At 50.5% G+C, this 18,301-nt stretch overlaps 1 protein-coding gene across 3 annotated transcripts in view; it reads right to left on the reverse strand.

Annotated features, from left to right (window-relative positions):
* Positions 1-18,301, reverse strand: part of KIRREL3 (kin of IRRE like 3 (Drosophila)) — a 367,287-nt gene that overhangs the window by 175,289 nt on the left and 173,697 nt on the right. For all 3 annotated transcript variants that reach the window (XM_019546971.1, XM_019546970.1, XM_019546972.1), the window contains exon 6: positions 15,269-15,374. In XM_019546971.1, coding sequence (XP_019402516.1) covers positions 15,269-15,374 — 106 coding nt within the window. The remainder of the gene's footprint in view (positions 1-15,268; positions 15,375-18,301) is intronic.

An 18,301-nucleotide genomic window follows, 5' to 3' on the forward strand; every position in this document is an offset into this window, starting at 1 on the left:
TCCCCACACAAAGAGAATTAAAGCCTAAGAATGAAGTGCTACAAACCAGTGCCTACAGCTCCCATCACCTTCCCTGTCCACAGCTCTGAAGGCATCATGCTCGCAGTGAGGATGGATTAGGGCCTCAGCTCAAGAACACAAGTTTTCTGAAGGCGGCAGCATGCAGAGCAACAACTAGCAGTCCGAGGAGAGCTAACACCAGGATTCAAGCAGGTTTGTCCACAGCCAAAGGAGGAGTGGTCAAAATATGGCCTGAATTTGGCCCACCAAGTGATTCTACCTGGCCCATGGTGGGACCACATGCAACTCTCGGGTGCACTGGGAGCTGTAGTCCATGGGGCTCAGCAGCACAGCAGTGTGGCAGCTGGACTGGGCTTCCCAGCAGCCCCTGCAGCAGTGCCCACACATTTCCAGTGGCTGCTGCCAGTGTCTCCCACCCCCACCAGACCCAGTCCCACTGCCCAGCCACCCTGGCCCACCCACACTGCACCTACTGCAGGGATGCTGGACTGAGTGGGTGGGCAGGCTGGGTCTGCATGGAGAATGGCCTGAGACCCCTATGGGCAGGGTGCGTTCGGCCAGGCCGATGGGATGGGGCTATGGGTGGGGGGAAAGTGGTGTCTGGGATTGGGACAGGTGGGGCTGGGGCTGGGATCATTGGGCAGTGACAAGCACAGGACCCAGGGCAGAGCCATGTTCCACTCCCTGCACTCCCCTGCTGTGGGCACTGGTTCTGTGGGCACCGGCCGGACCCTGCCCATGGAACTGGTGCCCATCACAGGGACGTGCAGGGAGTGGAACATGGTTCTGCCTGGGCTCCAGCTCTGCCCTGTGACTCGGTATTACTGCACCTTACCACAAAGCAACAGAGTGGGGAAGATAGGTTACAGCCTGTTTCTCATAAGCAAAGAGTTGTATCAGGATTGGCATGGGCAGATGAAAGCTAAACCTGTATAACTTATGCCAGTAGACTGCTGACCCGGGTTCATTCAGGGCCATTATCCCTGGATTGGGTGAAACTGCCTCTGTCTAGGGTTGGCACTGTATGTCCAGGACTGTTTTCACTGGTGTAACGATGATTCTGCAAGTGTTACAGTATTGTCTGCTAAGGCCTTAAGCCTACCCCGTGCTTATCCTGGCTGAAGCCCATGGATCGTTTCCACTCCCACTGGGACCAACGAGCAGTTGCCTCACCCACACTGCTGGACCTGCCCTCAAGCAAGGCCAGCTGCATCCTATTTGAATCCATTCCTTTGGAAGCTGCTGGGCTGTGGGGGGAAGTGTGTGAGCTTTCTTTCCACTCCAGCTTCAGGAATACAGGACCTTTTCTGCAGGCCAGTTCCTTCCTCTCTGCAGAGGGCATTTGTCTCTGTTAGCCAAGCTGGACTTCCCATAAAGTCTTAATGGCTGTGTTCTGTGGCAGGCCAGCAGGTCAGAGCTGGCTCCTTCTAGGGAGTCCCTCTTTGTCCCTTCAACACGGTGCCAAGGAAGATGCATGAACCTATTAAATGCTCAGTCCTTTTTGCTTTGCTCAAGCCAATGGGGTTGAAAGGTCCAGATTAGTTTAATTTGGCCTCGCTTTCTGGGCTTTTGCAGCAACTCTCCATCATTGTGAGGAGAACACAAGCAAAGGACATGCTCGGGAGGCTGCTGGCTAGGGGGAATCCTGGCCCTTGACAGGCTCCGGGGCATATTCTGAGACCAGCAATCCTGCCCATGAAATTTAGCATCCCTTTAAAGTTTAAACCATCCAGTCAGCTGCAGTGAAAGGGGATGGACTGGCAGCCCTGCAGAAGGGGCCTTAAGTCACAGAACAGAGCCAACATATGCAGCACAACAAGGCTGTGCTTGGATACCCCATCCCTTGCCAGAGGGCACTTCCAGTGACGGCTCTTCTAGTGTTTGGGTGGTATCATCAGGGGGTGGGCAGTCCTGCTGTGAAGGCATTAACCTGGCATTAAGGAGGTCCAAATTCTAGGTTGGCCACCCAGCAGGACCTTCAATGGCACACTTCACATTTCCTATCTATCCTGCCTCATTCACCTAGAAGCTATTCAGGAGAGTGCCTGCCTTTTACTAAGTAAATTATAGCATGTAGTAAAGGGGTATTGACCTTCACTGCATGCATCCTACTTCAGTATGGACCTGACCACTGTTAATGGAGGATCTAAAGATCTCACTCTTCTGTGCTGCTCTACTCACTCACTCTTCTAATCCCACCTGGGCTGTAGGGCTGTGCTTCCGAGTGGATGGGGGGTTCTAGCACAAATGCTGTTTCTTTTTGTGCATCAAATGTCCTGAGCTCTAGGCCACCCCTCACCCGGAGAGGCTGTGAACCTGTAACTCTGGCTTCCCAAGCACCGGGGGGAGGTCTAACCACTGTATTATAGGCTATTCACTGCCCACATGCTGCTCCACTGCTCCTTTTGAGGCCAAGCCACTGCCCTTTGTATTTAATAGTCATGGGATAAAATAGACAAAGAGCAGCCGTGGGGAGATTTCTGCCCCCTGGGTATAAAAGACTCAGGATGGAACGCAGGGTTGCTCCCTTTCAGAGCAATAGTATCTCAATGAACTATATGAATGGTACATAGCCCCTCTTGCTTTCTCCCCTGCCCTCTCTTGGGTCCATGTAAAAGAAAGCAGTCACTTAAAGGAATGGAGGGTGGCCATGCATTCCCCCAGCTTTGAAGCTACTTCAGATCATCTTTCTTTGGTGCTGTCACAGCCATCCTCCATGCCTTTAAGTCAGGGCTATCCCAATGGTGGCCTGTGGGCCACATGTGGCCTCGAGGGGTTACCCACCCAGGCTCCCCATCCAGACACCATGTGACTCCTCTCATTGCTCTCTTGATGCTGTTGCCTCTGGGCTTGCATCCCTCCTCCAGCTTTGGCTTCCTGCCTCTGCCTCTGAGGACACAGCAGGGCAGACAGGGCAGGGCGGTGTGGCCTGCAGGGTTAAGGGACCCCTTGGTGGGGCACTGAGAGCAACCCATGTGGCACAGCGAGCCTTCTATGCTGTGAGAGTGTGGGTGCACAGTGCAGCGTGTGGCCCAAGGGATGTGTGGGCCCTGGCCACTCAGAAGTTGGACAGCCTTGCTTTAAGTGACTGTTTGCACTTACACATTAAACATAAGCCATTGTTTTTTCTGTTCTTTGGTTTAGCCTGTAGCTGCTTCTCTCCAAGACCTGAAGACAGGCACTTTGTAGCTGGTAGTTTGTCCACCAGCTCTCCCAACTAGACAGGGGGTCCAAAAACAGATATCACAAGCTTGGCTTGTTTAGCCTAGCAAGCTTGAGGCGGGTGTATTTACCCTTTACAAATACATTCAGTGTAAATACAAGGAAGGGAGAAAAGCTATTTAGGCATTAGATCTGGTATTAGATCAAGCATGTATAAACTGCTCATGAATAATTTTAAAGGAGATGCCAAGAGAAGGTTTCTGGTTATTAAAGCAACGAAATGTTGGAATATCCTTCTGAGCAGGGTAGGACTGTTGGACAGGGTTAGGGCTAGTCCTGGAGTCAGCAGTTTAAGACTCTGATGGGAGGCTTTGAGTGTTCCCTTTGTCGGCCACCCCATGCAGGGGCTGAACAGTGACTTGATCACTAAAGGCTGAATCCTACTTCACCTTTACATGCCTAAGTGGTGCTTAGGCAGCTTTTATTTTCCCCGTGGTGAAACAGGATCATCCATGCACATACTTGCCCAGTGCAAAATTGGAGGAGAAAAGCCCCTGTACTTTAGTGGCTAGAGTTTGAGCCTGCACCTCCTTATATCCCAGCAGAGTGCTCTAATCGCTGAGCGAAGGGCTAGGCATTGCCTATGGCTCTCTCCAACTCTCCTTTTGAATCTGCCTACTAGGTAGGCGAGAGAGGAAGATACGTAGAGCCAGAAGGAGGACAGCCAGCAGGATGGAGTGTAGTTCAATGTCAATGAGAGGGATAATGCCCTGGAAAGGCGGAGACCCTGTATTCTGACTCCTGGCTCTGCTAACGTTACTACATAGTTTTCATGGAGTAACTTCACTTAGATTTGAGTTATTTCCTTTGTGGCAGGGCTGTGGGTGATGAATTTGCTTCACAAATGATGCACCTAGCATAGGTATGCACAAGAAGGTATGTGTCTAGGGGTACAAATAGACGCACTGAGGCTGCCAGTGGGGACATCTGCATAGTGCACAAGCAAGATTTGTGCACATGGAGGCACCCAGTATGCTCTCGTGAACAAATGCACTTTGCCAGCCTTATGGCCTCTGCTGTTATGCCTGGAGAATACAGGCACCAGTTTTGCAAAGCAGTGGTGTAGTGTGAAAAGAGGTGACAGATTGTACTGGCTCTTCCTGGCAGTGGATGCATGCCCAGAAAAGGGGATTTATATTGTTTAGCCATTTCCTCTGTACTCAGAATTGTTTACTGACAAACACATAGGGAGGTATTAAAAATAAATGTCGGCGGAAGACCAAGACCTGATATTTCTATTGGAGAGTGAGAGAAACCACATAAAATAAATCAGAGCAGCTCAGTCGCCTAAGGAAAAAAAAACCCCAAAAGACATCTCTTTTTTTTTCTGATCCTAGTTTCATTTATATATTTATTTCCTTGCAAGTTGACAGTGTTCATTCTCTCTAGTCTCAGATCTCATAAGATCACCTAACTGAAGTCTTCCTTTACAACCAGAGGCTCATCTCTGGAGAGATTGAGTTGTATGAGATGCATGACCCTAGGGATGCCAGGACTTAAACCAAGAGCTGATTTCATATTCATCTGCTCTCTGATGCCTCTGAGACCCATGCCTGCATCCTGTGGGTTTATGTATGTTCCATTCCTCAATATGGTTTCCTTCCCAGGGCAGAGATGAGGCTCAGAAGCCTGGTCTGTGAGTGTTTTCCACGCTTACAGCTCCAAAAGCGTGAACCGCTTAGATAAAATCTGTTGATTTTTATAAGAAAATGTCATTCTCTTGCACTCTTCTTATTGAGAGCCCTAGAGAACCACCACATCCTTTACCCTATGTTGTGCTGAGTCACGTGACACTCCTTTTTCAATGTCCTCAATGATGAACTGTACAAAGGGACATTTTCACCCACAGCCAGAAATCTGAGCCAAGACCAGTGGAGGTAGCCTTGGGGGTTGGGGCCTGCAGTGGTGTTGGGATTGTCCAGTCACTAGTCATTTTGGGCATCCAATTTGAGTCATATAGCTTTGGAAAATCTTGTCAACCACTGCTTGGATAAGACAAGGTCCTGGCTGCTAACAGTCACTAAGGAACTCAAACACCATTAACCCCTAGGTCCCGATGGTATACCAGCTGGGGAAGTTACATCCTGCCTGCCTACTTGCCACTGCAGTTTCAAGGGGATCTACTGTTCTTCTTCACTTGCTATCTTAAATTGCTGGCTTTTGTCTAGGAGCTGCTGTGCTCTCCACCAGAGGCGGCAGCATTTTAGTGACCCACCATTTGTCACATGCTTCGTGTTGTGATCCTTTAACATAAAAACCAAACAGACTTAATCAAAGCTCTTCTATGAAAGGAAACTATAAAAACCCCTTTAGTTTGTTCCGGTGTCCAGGAAAAAAGTGTTGCATGATGATAATATGTTAATGGAACTTAAGAAATCTAAAAAAACCCCAAAGAACCTGCATTTTTTAAGCTTTAAAAAAAAACACATTTTTTTTTACAAGAAAAATCTAATTCATAAAAATGTGCAATTATTTTTTATATAAAGTTCATCACTCAATATATCATTAAATAGGGAGATTTAATAGAGATATCTGGTTCAATGCTTTCCCCCTATAGCATCCATTTCTGCCACTGTCAGGCACAGAATATTGGGCTAGATAGACTGTTGGTCTGCATTTCTTACGGTCTTATAAAATACTGTGAAAGCAAGGAGAGGACTTTATGGAACTGAGGACAGACAACCAGGAAGCATGCCTTGAGAGGGCAGAGAAGGGATGAAAAGGGAGATGAGCTGGGGAAAAAAAAGCCAGTGCTACAGCAGGGAGGCAGGCATGGATTAGGGGACAATGAACCCCTGTGGTATTTCCACACACCAGGGCAGATGAAGACTACAGGGCTACACCTGTGTTGTTAGTGGACCAGTTACCCTAAAACCTCAGCACATGAGGAAGCCCTTTCAGGGTAGGGGAACCTCAGGTGGCAGAGGACTTATCTCTTCCATGGAGATGGTGGGCCCTGGCACTAGCTTCCCCCAACCTGCATGCTCTGAGCCTCCGTGTACACCAGTGCCAATGCTGAGTTTGTCCTTAGCGGATACTCTCAGACAACTCAGAGACTGAGGCCAAACTGATGTATTTCATGTTTGGAGTATGCTTGAAGATACAGGTGGGTGGGGTGCGCTTGGCCCTATCCTTGCCAGGACCTGCCACTGCCACAATGTCGATAAGTCCATAGGATGCTATGCCACAGGCCTCCCTGCTGTCAGCGCATGGGGCATGGTGGGAGGGAAGAGGGCAGGCTGAACTTCCCTTGGTTGGGTGATATTCAGAGATGGGACCACTAATATGCAGTACAAATTAGAGCAGCCTTGAGGCTGCTCTAACATGTCTCAGTAGTAAATAGGGTCTAATCCTGCACAGAGTTACTGGGGCAGTGGGAGATACAAAGGTCACATAAGGCTATTTAAGCTGATGGAAGAAAAGCAGCTTAATACAGGAGTTTTGTCAGGCTGCGGCTAACACCTCATTACTCAGGCCAGAGGAGCTGCTTCCCCTTGGAGTGTGTGAATGAATCAATGCTGGGGTGACACTTGCTGGGAAAGTTCACCCAGCCCAGCTCTTCATGTGCCTCTTTGCTGGCTTTTTTTTTAAACCATAAATATGGAAACTCAGCGATTTGTATCTTTGACATTAATTGACTTCTTAAATTAATAACTCTTCTGTGTAAGTAGGAATGCAATTATTGCTTTATTGCACTGATAGCTGTATTTCCAGCCAGCAGGAATAGCTGCTACCAGTGCACTTGATTGTACTAATTAAGCTGTAAAAGCCTAACAGGCGGTAGGTCATGGTAACCTGTCCCCAGAGGTGTCTGCTCTGTTATTATTAACTTTTTGTTGTAAAAACATAAATGCATGTTTGTGTGTGTGTGTGCGCACAGAACATCAAGTCCGGCACACCGAACAGCTGATTACAGCTGTGAATAGGAGAGCTCTTGGTCCCTCCGGAATGCATTAGGGCTGAGACTACCGAGTGTCATGGTCCGTGGGGTAGGAGATGTGGGGTCTATTCCTGCCTCTCCTGTTACATCCTTTTGTGTTCCCCCATTTTTGTTTGGACTGGAGCCTTTGGGGGACAAGGACATTTCATTATGGATCTGAATAGTTGACCTCACCTCAGTGGAGGCTTCAGTGTGCTGTGGTGGGACCATGACTGAGTGTATGCAGAGGGCTCAGCTCCAAGAAAAGGGCCATTTCCAATGCTCACCACTCATCTGGTGCACAAAAGCAGCACATTCAAAACTGATGAAGGGAATGTGTTTGCAGGGATGTGTGATGAACTCTGTGCCCCATAGTATGACAGGGCTTGTAAACTATAAGCTTCCATGAGATCAAGCTCACTTTATCAGATGCTGTGAAAGAACATGCTATATATATCTGATTTAGTTAGTCTATAAAGAGGCAAATCTACCCTGCTAGCTGCCTAACTTCAGACTAACACGGCTAACTACCTCTCTGTCTGCTAAAAGAAATTGAGCCAGCATGCCTAGCACTGCCGATGCCCTCAGACCCACCCTCTACCCCAGTGCCATCAGCAGCTAGGCACCCTGAAGAAGAACCGACTTCTGCTAGGAGCTCACCTCTGCCTGCAGTGGAGCATTTGTCAAAGACCCGGCGCTAACACAGGGAACAGCTCTACCTGCCCCGTCTCCCTCCCATTCTCATTCACACGCTGCTCTGTGCTACAACAATACCAGCTCATTATTGATATTCCTCCAGCATGAAGCATATGGCACTTTGTAGATAAATCATATAAAAGATCCCTGTCTGCTGTTGCTTAGCCCTAACACAATGTCTGTGCTGGACAGACGGATGAGAGCTACAGCAGGGAGACATTGTGAACTGGGCTTAACATTACATTCACATCCTATGAGTTCCTCTGGACTTAATACAATAAGGGTAAGATCTTCAACTGGTGGAATTTGCCAGAGCTCTATTGAAGTCGGCGGAGCCGTGCTGGGGGTCTCTCAGACTCCATAGATCAACTGGCGTTTGCAGGCTGCTGCACTGACAACAGCCGGGGTGGCAATCAGACATGGAGTGGAAGGAATAATAAGCGCTAGGCTTGCTTGGTGGGTGTGGGCTGCTGCAGCACAGGGGGTCATGACTTCGCTGTGTGTTTGTGTGAACGTGCGGGCGAGTCTGGGAAGAGGTCACCACCTTCCAGGATAGGATCCATGATGTCCTTGGCGCTGAGGCTGTAGCAAGTCCGAGGGCTTGAGAGTTTCCTTTGCTGCTCTCTGGAGCTGCAACAGCAAGATGTAAATGGGGCAGCGTGCGGCTGCGGTTTCTAACAAGCCCCAACCTTTGAAGCGAATGCTTGGATGCGCTTGAATAAGCTCAAATTAAGAGCTTGGGCCCTGACACAAACACAGGAGCTCTCTGGAGAGGTGGCGCTGCATGGCAAACACCACGTTGCAGAGGCAAAGCTACAGCCAGCTCCACTTCTCCCCCAAGGGAGTATCATGCTGCAAATGCCTCAGCTTGGGCAGCAGGCAGGGGGAAGCCATTCAGCTAATGCTAGATAAGTGGCCACAGGCTTCATCTTCATGCCAGCCTGAACCAACTGGACACGAGATATCCCCCAGAGACATGGGGGGAGCAGGCAACTGGGCCTATCCAGCAACACTATCCCCGGCGGGTGGGAGAAGGGGAAAGCCTGAGTTTGGAGCTCTTGCTCTCAGGACTATGCTGATTTAGCAGGGAAAGAAGGAAAGGATGCCCTCCTTTTGGCAAATGTTAGGAATAGCTGGGATAGAAAAGAGGCCTCAGCGGTGGTGACTGCAAATAGGTTTCTCCACTGAGGCTGCTGGACAGACAAACAGAGCCAGTGATTCTCTCTGATGCTCTGTCTCCCAGCCAAGAAGCATGGAAGGGGCTGATTAGTACAGCTCAGCCATACGGACACGTGCTGGAAGGAAATGCTGGTAGTTGGGGGTAGGGGGGTGAGAAGCTGTGTGGTCCATGGAAAGGGAGGGGAAGACCTGAATCTGGGCAGGGGCTGGCAGGTAAATACCCATTGGCTGGAACCAGGAGGTTTTTGTCCATCACAGCCAGAAGCAGTAGGACAAACGACCTGAATGGGTTAAAGGCAGAGCTTGATGGTTTCTGAACAGAATTAGATGACGGAGCATCTGCGATAGCAGACGACTGGACTCAAGGACACCGCAGGCCTGTGCCAGCCCTCAGTCCTGTTTTCCTAGGATATCAAAAGGAGAAGGTAGTAGGATAGTAGCTTGACCATGTGGGAAATGCTTGTTGCTAAACCTGATGCTGCAGTGTGCTGTTTCTAAGAATCCTCCTCTCGGGACAATTAGGGGATCATAGGTAAGAACAGAGATGTAACCAACTTCTCTTCTTTGCTATTTTTCACGGCTATGCTAGATCTGCCAGGACTGCAGGATAGGTGGGGTGCATACAACAGCTTTGCATTCAGGATAAGCCATGTCAATCAGAGCCGAGGAAACAGTTCAAAGCATGTATAATCGGATTCCACTTGAATCTGTGTTTCTTTTTCATCACACTTGTCTACCCAGTCGCAGTCCCTGCTGCAGGAGTGGAGAGCACCATCTGCCAGAGACCGCATTGTCCCAGCATCCCTGAGCATAGTGGCAGGATACTGCTCACAGGCTATCCAGTCCTTTCTCCTCCTTCTCATGCTGGTGCTTGGGTGGATGTTACAAGGGAGGTAACACCTGAGGGGAGCTCTCTGCCCAGTGGCTGCTCTTCCTGTGGGTGTTGCTGTGTCCTTAGTCACAAGGAGCAACACTGATCATGTCAGAGCTATGACTGTGGGTTTTACTGATCAGCTTTGCATGCTATATTGACTATACTACTTAAGTCCTGGTCCAGCCTGCTCAGGATGTGATGGATTCTCTGCATGTTGTTGCAATCCCGCAATATGAAGATGAGTCCTCCACTAGACAGGGGAGTCCAGAGATGACTGAAGAGGCCAATTTGAGATCTGCACGTTCGACTGCAGACGTGGCATACAGTTCCAGGAGGAAGGAGTGGATCCCACTGATGTTGGATCACAGCTCTTTCCCTTTGTCTCTCTTGCCTATTTGCCTCCATAGTGAGCTGAGTTTGCTCAAAATAGTCAATGCCTTGTAGAACTTCACAGCACCACTGGGGACAATTCAGAACTTGAGTCTCCCAGATATTGATGTTAGTATTGCATTTCTTCAGATTGGCCTTCAAAGGTGTCCTTGCACCTCTTCTTTTGCCCACCTCTAGAGCAGTGACCATTGGGAACACAGGACCTGTTTTGGGAGCTGGTTGTCAGGCATCCTTATGACATGGTGTATCCAACAGAGTTGGTGCTGTATAAACATTACTTTGATGCTAGTGGTGTTTGTTTGAGCCAGAACTCTTGAATTTGTTCTAATTGATATAGAGCAGTACTCTCCAACCTTTTTAAGATGAAGGTCACTTTTTGAAGTAAGGGGCAACCCAGGATCTACCATGCTCCCTCCCCCACCCGCCCTGCCCAACCAGCAGGTCAGTCTGGGGGATGGGGCAGATCAAGGACCCCACAGTGAGGGAGGGAGTGGAGCAGGGGTGAGTGGCACCCTGGCTGGGCCAGGCTGGGGAAAGGTCAGAGTCCAGGTGGCTTGTCCAGGTGCATGGACCCGGTGAAGGCCCAGGGGCATAGGTGGAGGAAGAAAAAATTATTTGGGGAGGCTGAGCCCCCCCTAAATGAGGCACAGGACAGAGCAGCGAGTGGCTTGTCAGGGGGGCAGCTGGCGCATACTCCAGGAGGGCATGGGGATGTGTACCCCCTGGTCTGCATGGGGGAAGGAGGGCTGCAGCTGCAGCCTGGGGTCAGGGCTAAGCTGGCCTTGTTCCAGCAGGGGTGGCGCTGGGCTGGTCTGGGCTGGGCTGCTCTTGGGGCTAGCGGTGGTGGCACTGGGAGGAAGGTCAGGGAGGGGGCTACAGTGAATTTTGGAGTAGCTGCAGCCCCCACCCACCCCGTACCCCCGCTCCCAACACCACTGCCACCCGCCCTGAGTGCAGCCTGGCCCAGTGCCCCACACCAGGAAGAGCCTGGCTTAGCCCCGGCCCCTGACCCCAGCTGCAGCTTGCCTTCCCCCATGCCGATCTGGGGGCACATGCCCCACTATGCCTCCCTCCCCACCCCTGCTGCAGCCACCAGAAGCCTGCAGGTGCGTTGCCTTGTGGCCCTACTGCTGCCTCATGTTTGGGTGGGCTGAACCCCGTTAGCCCACTCCTTCTGCCATCTATGCTTGGGGGGCACATGCCCCCCAGTCTATGTGCAGGGTGAAGCAGCTGCTGCTGTGCACTGGGCTTTGCATTCTGAGTGGCTGCAGTGGGGCTCAGGACACAAAGCCCAGTATGCAGCAGCAGCTGCCTCACCCTGAACACAGACCAGGGGGCACGTGCCCCTTGGGCCTCCACTGGGGTACATGCAGCAGCAGGAGCCCTACTGCATGACTCTCCCCTGACCCAGCCTGGCCTGGGCCCCACTCACCTAGTGGCAGGGGGCATGGAGAGGGATCATCCCACTCACCTGGCCCGGTCCTGGCGGCAGGGGGCACAGTTTAGCTCAGCCACATGCGTCCTGCCACTCCCGGACTGTGTCCTGGCCACTCCCCATGTACGTCCTGCTGCTCCTGACTGCAGAGCCTCTGACAGTCGATATCAGTCTTGGGGGGCTCAGCCAGTCAATCGACCAGTCCATCGCGATCATCTGGTTGGTGACCACTGATACACCGATATAGAGGATTTTCCAAAGACATTGTTGATAGTAACATTCCAAGGTTTTCAGGTGTTGCAGATATAGTTTCATAGTTTCTAGGGTCGGAAGGGACCTGAGCAGATCATCTAGTCTGACCCCCTGCCATGGCAGGAAAGATTATTGGGGTCAAACGACCCTAGCAAGATGTTCATCTAACCTCCTCTTAAACACCTCCAGGGTAGGAGCCAGCACCACTTCTCCTGGAAGCTGGTTCCAGACCCTAGCCGCCCTGACAGTGAAGTCGCACCTCCTGATATCTAACCTAAACCTTCCCTCTGCCAGCTTGTGACCGTTATTCCTGGTCACTCCTGGCGGTGCTCGGGGGAACAGGGACTCCCCCAATGCCTGCTGATCCCCCCTGAATAGTTTATAACAGGCCACAAGATCCCCCCTCAGCCTTCTCTTTTGGAGGCTGAACAGGTTCAGGTCCCGTAGCCTCTCCTCGTATGTCCAGGTTTCACACTCAAACAGCAGGGTAGGGATGACAACACCCTGGTAGACAAGCTGTTTGGTTTGGGTCCTGATATCATGATTACTGAAGATGTGATTTCAGAGATGTCCTAAGTTAAGACTGGCAGATTTATTCAATGTGGAAATTCATCCTTTATGTTTACTTTTTTGGGCATGGTGACTACCCAGGTAGGGAAAATGCTCAACATTCTCCAAGGACTCTCCTCTAATTGTAATATGTTGGGGAGTGGCTGGTTGGCTTGGGGTAGGCTGGTAATGTATCTTGGTTTTCATGAAGCTGAAAGCAAATCCAAGCATTTCATATGCTTCATGGATGCAGCCTCTTCCTCTGTTGCTCCAGTGTCCTGGCCAGGAAACTGCAAGACAGATCCTGCAGGCTACCATGCCTGCCATACTGGCCACTGTCCCAAGAGCTCCAACTGGGGAAAGCCATTGTTTGTGAGCAGCAGGGGAGCACAAAGGACATCTCTGCACCACCTCTGCGCTGTACCCAGAAGCTCACTTTGAGGCACACTGCATCTACTTGTTCCCACTCAGTGCTTTCCAAATCCCAGGAATGAGGCAATGTAACCACCTTAGAGTGGCTCTAAGCAAATCCGAGACTGAGGACCTTGGAGCGGAGCCAGGCACATGCTCAGTGCCACTCCAGTGTGACTACATGGGCTCAACTGAGAGTGTTAGCATGCACACAACAGGCAGGTTCACAGCCTGCCAGGGGCCAGGTAGACATGCCTGAAGAGATCACAGGGTCCTGCACTGGAATAGCTTCAGCTGGGAATCTGATCTGGCTGAGGTTACATGGAAACCAAACCCAAAGTCCTAAATATGACCTCCTTGGAGGGGGAATAGCTGAGCTCAGTTTTCCTGGGCTGGGTTAGAGAAGCTCATGCAGAGACTGGTGATAACTAATGAAGTCCACCGTTCCTCAGAGTCTCTAGCTCCAGGATCAGAGCTCCATTCTTCTCGTCTCTGCTCACAGCCCCAGGTGGGGTCCTCCTGCCAAAAGCAGCTGCCCTGAGAAGATGGTGCAGAGGCCTCTTTCCTTTCTTACATACTACAAGCAGCAATGAAACAATAAAAGATCTCACTAATACTGAATGTTTACATAGTGCACAGCATATGGAAAGACCACAGGCCCAATGCGTCCATCTCATGTCATGCATGAGGAGCCGGGGGTGGGGGAAAGTGTAGACAGGGGACAAGCAGACTTGAGATGAAATAACCCAGAAGAGCTGGGTAAGAACTCTGAGCCTGCTGACACCCCCAGCACTGCTCCACATGATACCTCTCAACCCCTTTGACATTTAGGATCCAGCACCAGTAGGATTCAGCATCTCCACCTCCTGCGGGTAAATGGGCCTTTTTCAGCTCTATTGTTTCAGGCTGCTTGCAGACTCAGGCAGACTCTGCATACCAATTTCACATACAGACTCATAAGGGCTTGAAGACTTAGAGGGGCAGGTTTAAAAGCAAAATGTTTAGATCCTGGGGCAAAAGACACCTCTCACCCACTCTTGGACCATATGACCCTTGATTTTACAAGCATTAATTAACTACCCAATACAGGCCCTTTGGGAGGAAGGGAGGATCTGTATTCCACAGATGGAAAAACTGACAAACAGTCAGATTAACTGACTTGCCCAAGGCCAATTTCAAATTTAAGACCAGAATTCATGTGTTCCCAGTCCTTTTTCACCTCTGACCTCTATGCCATAGGCAATGCATAGGTGGAAGGGAGGCACAGGGGGCATGTGCCCCTCCCCTCCCCCTGATTTCTGCACCAATGGAGGGGCATAGGGCAAATTTCTGCACTGACAGCAGGGCATAGGGCTGCAACCTGGCTGGAGCCAGGACCTGGCAGCTGTGCAAGCGGCAGTGGTAGCATGAAGTTGTGCTCCCCCACTGCCAACACTTACACATAGTTTATGATCTACACGAAAAGGCCCTCAACCTTTTCTGTATTGTGACCTACCACCTACAACCTTCCTTTGTGTAGCCTCATGATCAGGCCAAGATCTTCCTCCCCAATTTAGGGCAATGCTGCAGTGAGGATCCCCTGACAGCTACCCTGGAATCAAGCCCTAAAAATCCATGCTCTAGGCCATACGGTCTTCTCCTGATCTGGAGTCTCTGCTGAGTGCCTGAGGTTTGCTCTGCGCTGATCCGATTAAGTGGGCTGAGAGGCGGGTGCCAGGCGCGTGATCGTTAGGAGATACACAGAGATGCTAATGAAGTTGTATCTTTCAAAATGTAAAAGATTATGCAAAAAAATATAATAAACCAAACTTCCCCATAATAGAGCATTCATTCGGTGCCTATGTTTTGCTAGTTGCATCCCCAAACAGATGGTTCCGCTAGCTCGGTGCCAGGACTGTAATCCTCTTGAAAGTGCCAGTGAATCTCTGACTGAGGAGATGCTGTATGCAACAAAATGCACCAGCCGGCCCGATGGAGAGACAATGGAAGCCTATTAGCAACAACATCAGAGACGCAAGGGATTGCTGCTGGAGTGTCAAACAGCGCTGGCCCATTGCTGGGCAGTGCAGCTCTGCCAGGAGGGGGAGCCCGTGTTGGTCTGGTGCATTTCAGTAGACAATGGTGGTAGCTCTCTGCTCCAGCTAGAGCTTTGCCTGGCCATCCCAGATAGGGCTCATCACAGCTGGGAGGGGAGACCAGAACCTGTTTCCAGAGCTAGTGCTGGCCTGTAGCCAGCCAGGGACCTGTTCAAAGAGAAGCAGCACTCCAGGAGGGGGCTTTGTTGCCCACAAAGAACAGCTGACAACCGAGGCAGTCTTACCTGTACTGGGTTACTGCAGGATTGGCCTTTGCAGAGCAGTGAAACTTCACCGTGTTGTCCTCCAGGACAGGCTGGGGCTCTACTGAGAGGTTCACGAGAGGTGGGTCTGCAGAGAGACAGTGAAAACCCATGAGTGTTCACACAGGTAAGTGTAGGCTACTGCAGCGTCACACAGCTGCCCTATCACTTGCACAGCCAGGCTGTCTACTGTGTATGCTAATTGGCAGGTAGGTAAGCAATGCGATGGCTTTACCCTTTAGTGCCAGAAGCCCAGAATTCCCAAAACAAAAATTTAGTGAAGGCATGTGGTTTTTTGGGCTTGAGACCCAAGAGTTGGAGCCCTGTTTCTGCCTTTCCTGATGGACCTGCTGCATGACCTTGGTCAGGTCACTTTGCTTCACTGTGATACTGTTCCCAACACAGGCAGTGGCTTTGAGCCCATGGTACTTCCTTTGCTCCAGGAAGCAGAGGACCTAGTAACCTCTACGAAGTCTCAGGCCTGCTGTTGGGTGGTCAGCCCGGTATGTGCCTCTGAGAAGGACACTGCCTTTGGAAGAGCAATGGGGCAATGACAGTGCTCCATGTGGAGCAAGCACCAGCCATCTGGAGGCCTTCCAACACCTGCTGTGTCACCTGCTGATCTAAGGTAAAGCAGTGCAAGAGCAATGGGAGGGCTCACTTGCAGCACTTGGTTAGATCTCATGCACACTCTGTTTCCTTCAGTGTGCCATGGGGAGCTCCATTGTGCTCGGGGTTGTGCAAACCTGCTCCAGACACGGTTCTTCCACCAATAAGACAAAGAGGGGAAACAAAACCATGAAGATGGAAAGTGGCTTATTCACAGTGCAAGTGTCCTAAGTCCCCAGCTGCTGTTTTTGGCACTGGATGACACTTCAGCCCTGATCTCGGCTCTGGCACCTTCATCAGCTGCTGCTCTGGAGCTGGGTTTCTCTTCCCAGCTCCAGAGGCTGAGACTGCGCATCAGGAATCGTGCCAAAAAGAGCAGCTTGTACTGTTCACGCACACTGTAACATCCAGCCATTTCCTTCTTCTCCCACCCTGCCACTGTGGAAAGCAGCTGTTAGCAAAAGAGCCTGAGATAGTTGTACCTCTTAAATACCTGCACTCAGACCATCACCCACCAATCTGTCTATTCATGGCAGCTGTGAATGGCAAGTAAGTCACCATGGTTGTGGTCTCCCTGTGAGGTGCGCTACAAGTCACTGGATCATTCAGGCAGCCACAGTTCAGCTTAGAGCCATGGATTTTTCTCTTTCCTCCCATATTTCCACTTGCTTTCTCCCTGCCTTCTTTGTTTTCCTGTCCACAATCTGTGCTAAAACCAGGCAGAGGCAGTAGCAGAGGGGCTGAGTGCCAATACTTGGGAGGTTAGAAAATCAGGGGTTGTCTCTGCTGGAAACAATACAAGCTAAAGGGCTGAAAGATGTGGAAGAAACGGGAAGTACACAGCTCTGCACAAAATAGTGATCACATATTTTAGGGGCTGGGGGGAAAGGAAAACTCTTTAGGCACACATACACTCAGTGATGGTATGCATCATCTTCATAGAGATGGCTCACACACACAAATGCATCAGAACTCACAAAGACTTGCACAAATACCAGATGCACTGCACCCAGGGTATACCAGACACATGCACACACGCACACACGTATTAGTACCTCCCTCTCCTATACAGACACACAATGTGAATATAAATGCAGAAGCTCAACACGCAAGCACACAGACACACACAATGCCTACATACACTGTGCACAGACATGCACATACTCAGACACACACACACAAAGCGAGAAGCTGGATTCTGCAGAGGGTGATGAGAGAGGCTTGCTTTTCTCCGAGCCACAGCTCTGGTTTATGTATGATGACTTCCTGACCCACTAAGCACTCCCAACTCTCGGTGCCCTTGGGAGCTGCCTCAAGAAGACGATGTCAATTCCTTCTTGGATTTGTGCTCTGCAGTGAGAGAACCTGTAGTCAGGCTGCACTCCAGAAGGCACAGAGTATCTCTATGGCCCTGCTGTTCATGTATTACCCCCTCACTGTCCTCTGTTCTCCTGTAGCCTGCCCTGCAAGTGTCTGGGAGCTTTAACTACAGTTGTGGATGCCCAAGACCCCTGTGAATTGAGCAACAGGTCTGTTTGAGCCGTGTGTGTGTGTGGTGGTGGGGGGGCGTTTCCAAGTGAAACTTTCAGCAGCTTCATGGGTTGTGACACAATGCTCCTCACTGTCAATGGAAGCAGTGTGCTTAATGCAGTATACTGGGAATGATTCAAGGGTATGATGGGATACTCTTTAAATTGCTTTTCTTTCTACAGGGAATGAAAGTACCCTGTTCTTCCACTCTTTAAATTGCTTTCCTTTCTACAGGGAATGAAAGTACCCTGTTCTTCCAACAACCTCAAAGTATGGCAGGGCTCTCTTCAGAAGACATCATTGGTTTTGGTCAGGGAGGGAGACCAGGGCACACTGGTTCTCGGTGACAGCTGTGCTCACAGCTCTCTGTTACCATCAGGACAACCTGCTGCAACCTCCATTGCCAGGACTGCAAGCTTTGAACCTTGAAGACCTCTCTTTATCTGTAGAAAGGTGGGAGCATACGCCAAGGTATCCTCCCTTCCAGCACAGGTGGAGGTAGAGGGTGCTCTCAGCCCCCTGGCTTGGCTCACCGCAGTCTGGTGGTTAGGGGACATTGCTGACCCACGGGGAGAAGAAGGTTCAAGCCCCCTTTAGCCAAAGGGATGAGGGACCTGGGTCTCCTACTCCACAGACAAGTGTCCAAACCACTAGGCTAAGAGGTGAGAGGGCCTTCCTCCCCCCCTCACTATTTTCTCCAGCTACAGTTTCAGATACTTGCATGGTGTTACACATTTTTCCAGGCAGTATATAGCATTGCACCAAGACGTACATGACTAGAGTGGATCCCTTCTGAGTAGGCTCAGAAGGATAAGTTGTAGCACATCAGGGTCCCAGGGGTAGCCACGACACTCCCTGGTGGATCCCTGATGATGC

This window comes from Crocodylus porosus, unplaced genomic scaffold (assembly GCF_001723895.1).
Source record: "Crocodylus porosus isolate Cpor-Errol unplaced genomic scaffold, CroPor_comp1, whole genome shotgun sequence".
In the NCBI taxonomy this organism is placed as follows: Eukaryota; Metazoa; Chordata; order Crocodylia; family Crocodylidae; genus Crocodylus; species Crocodylus porosus.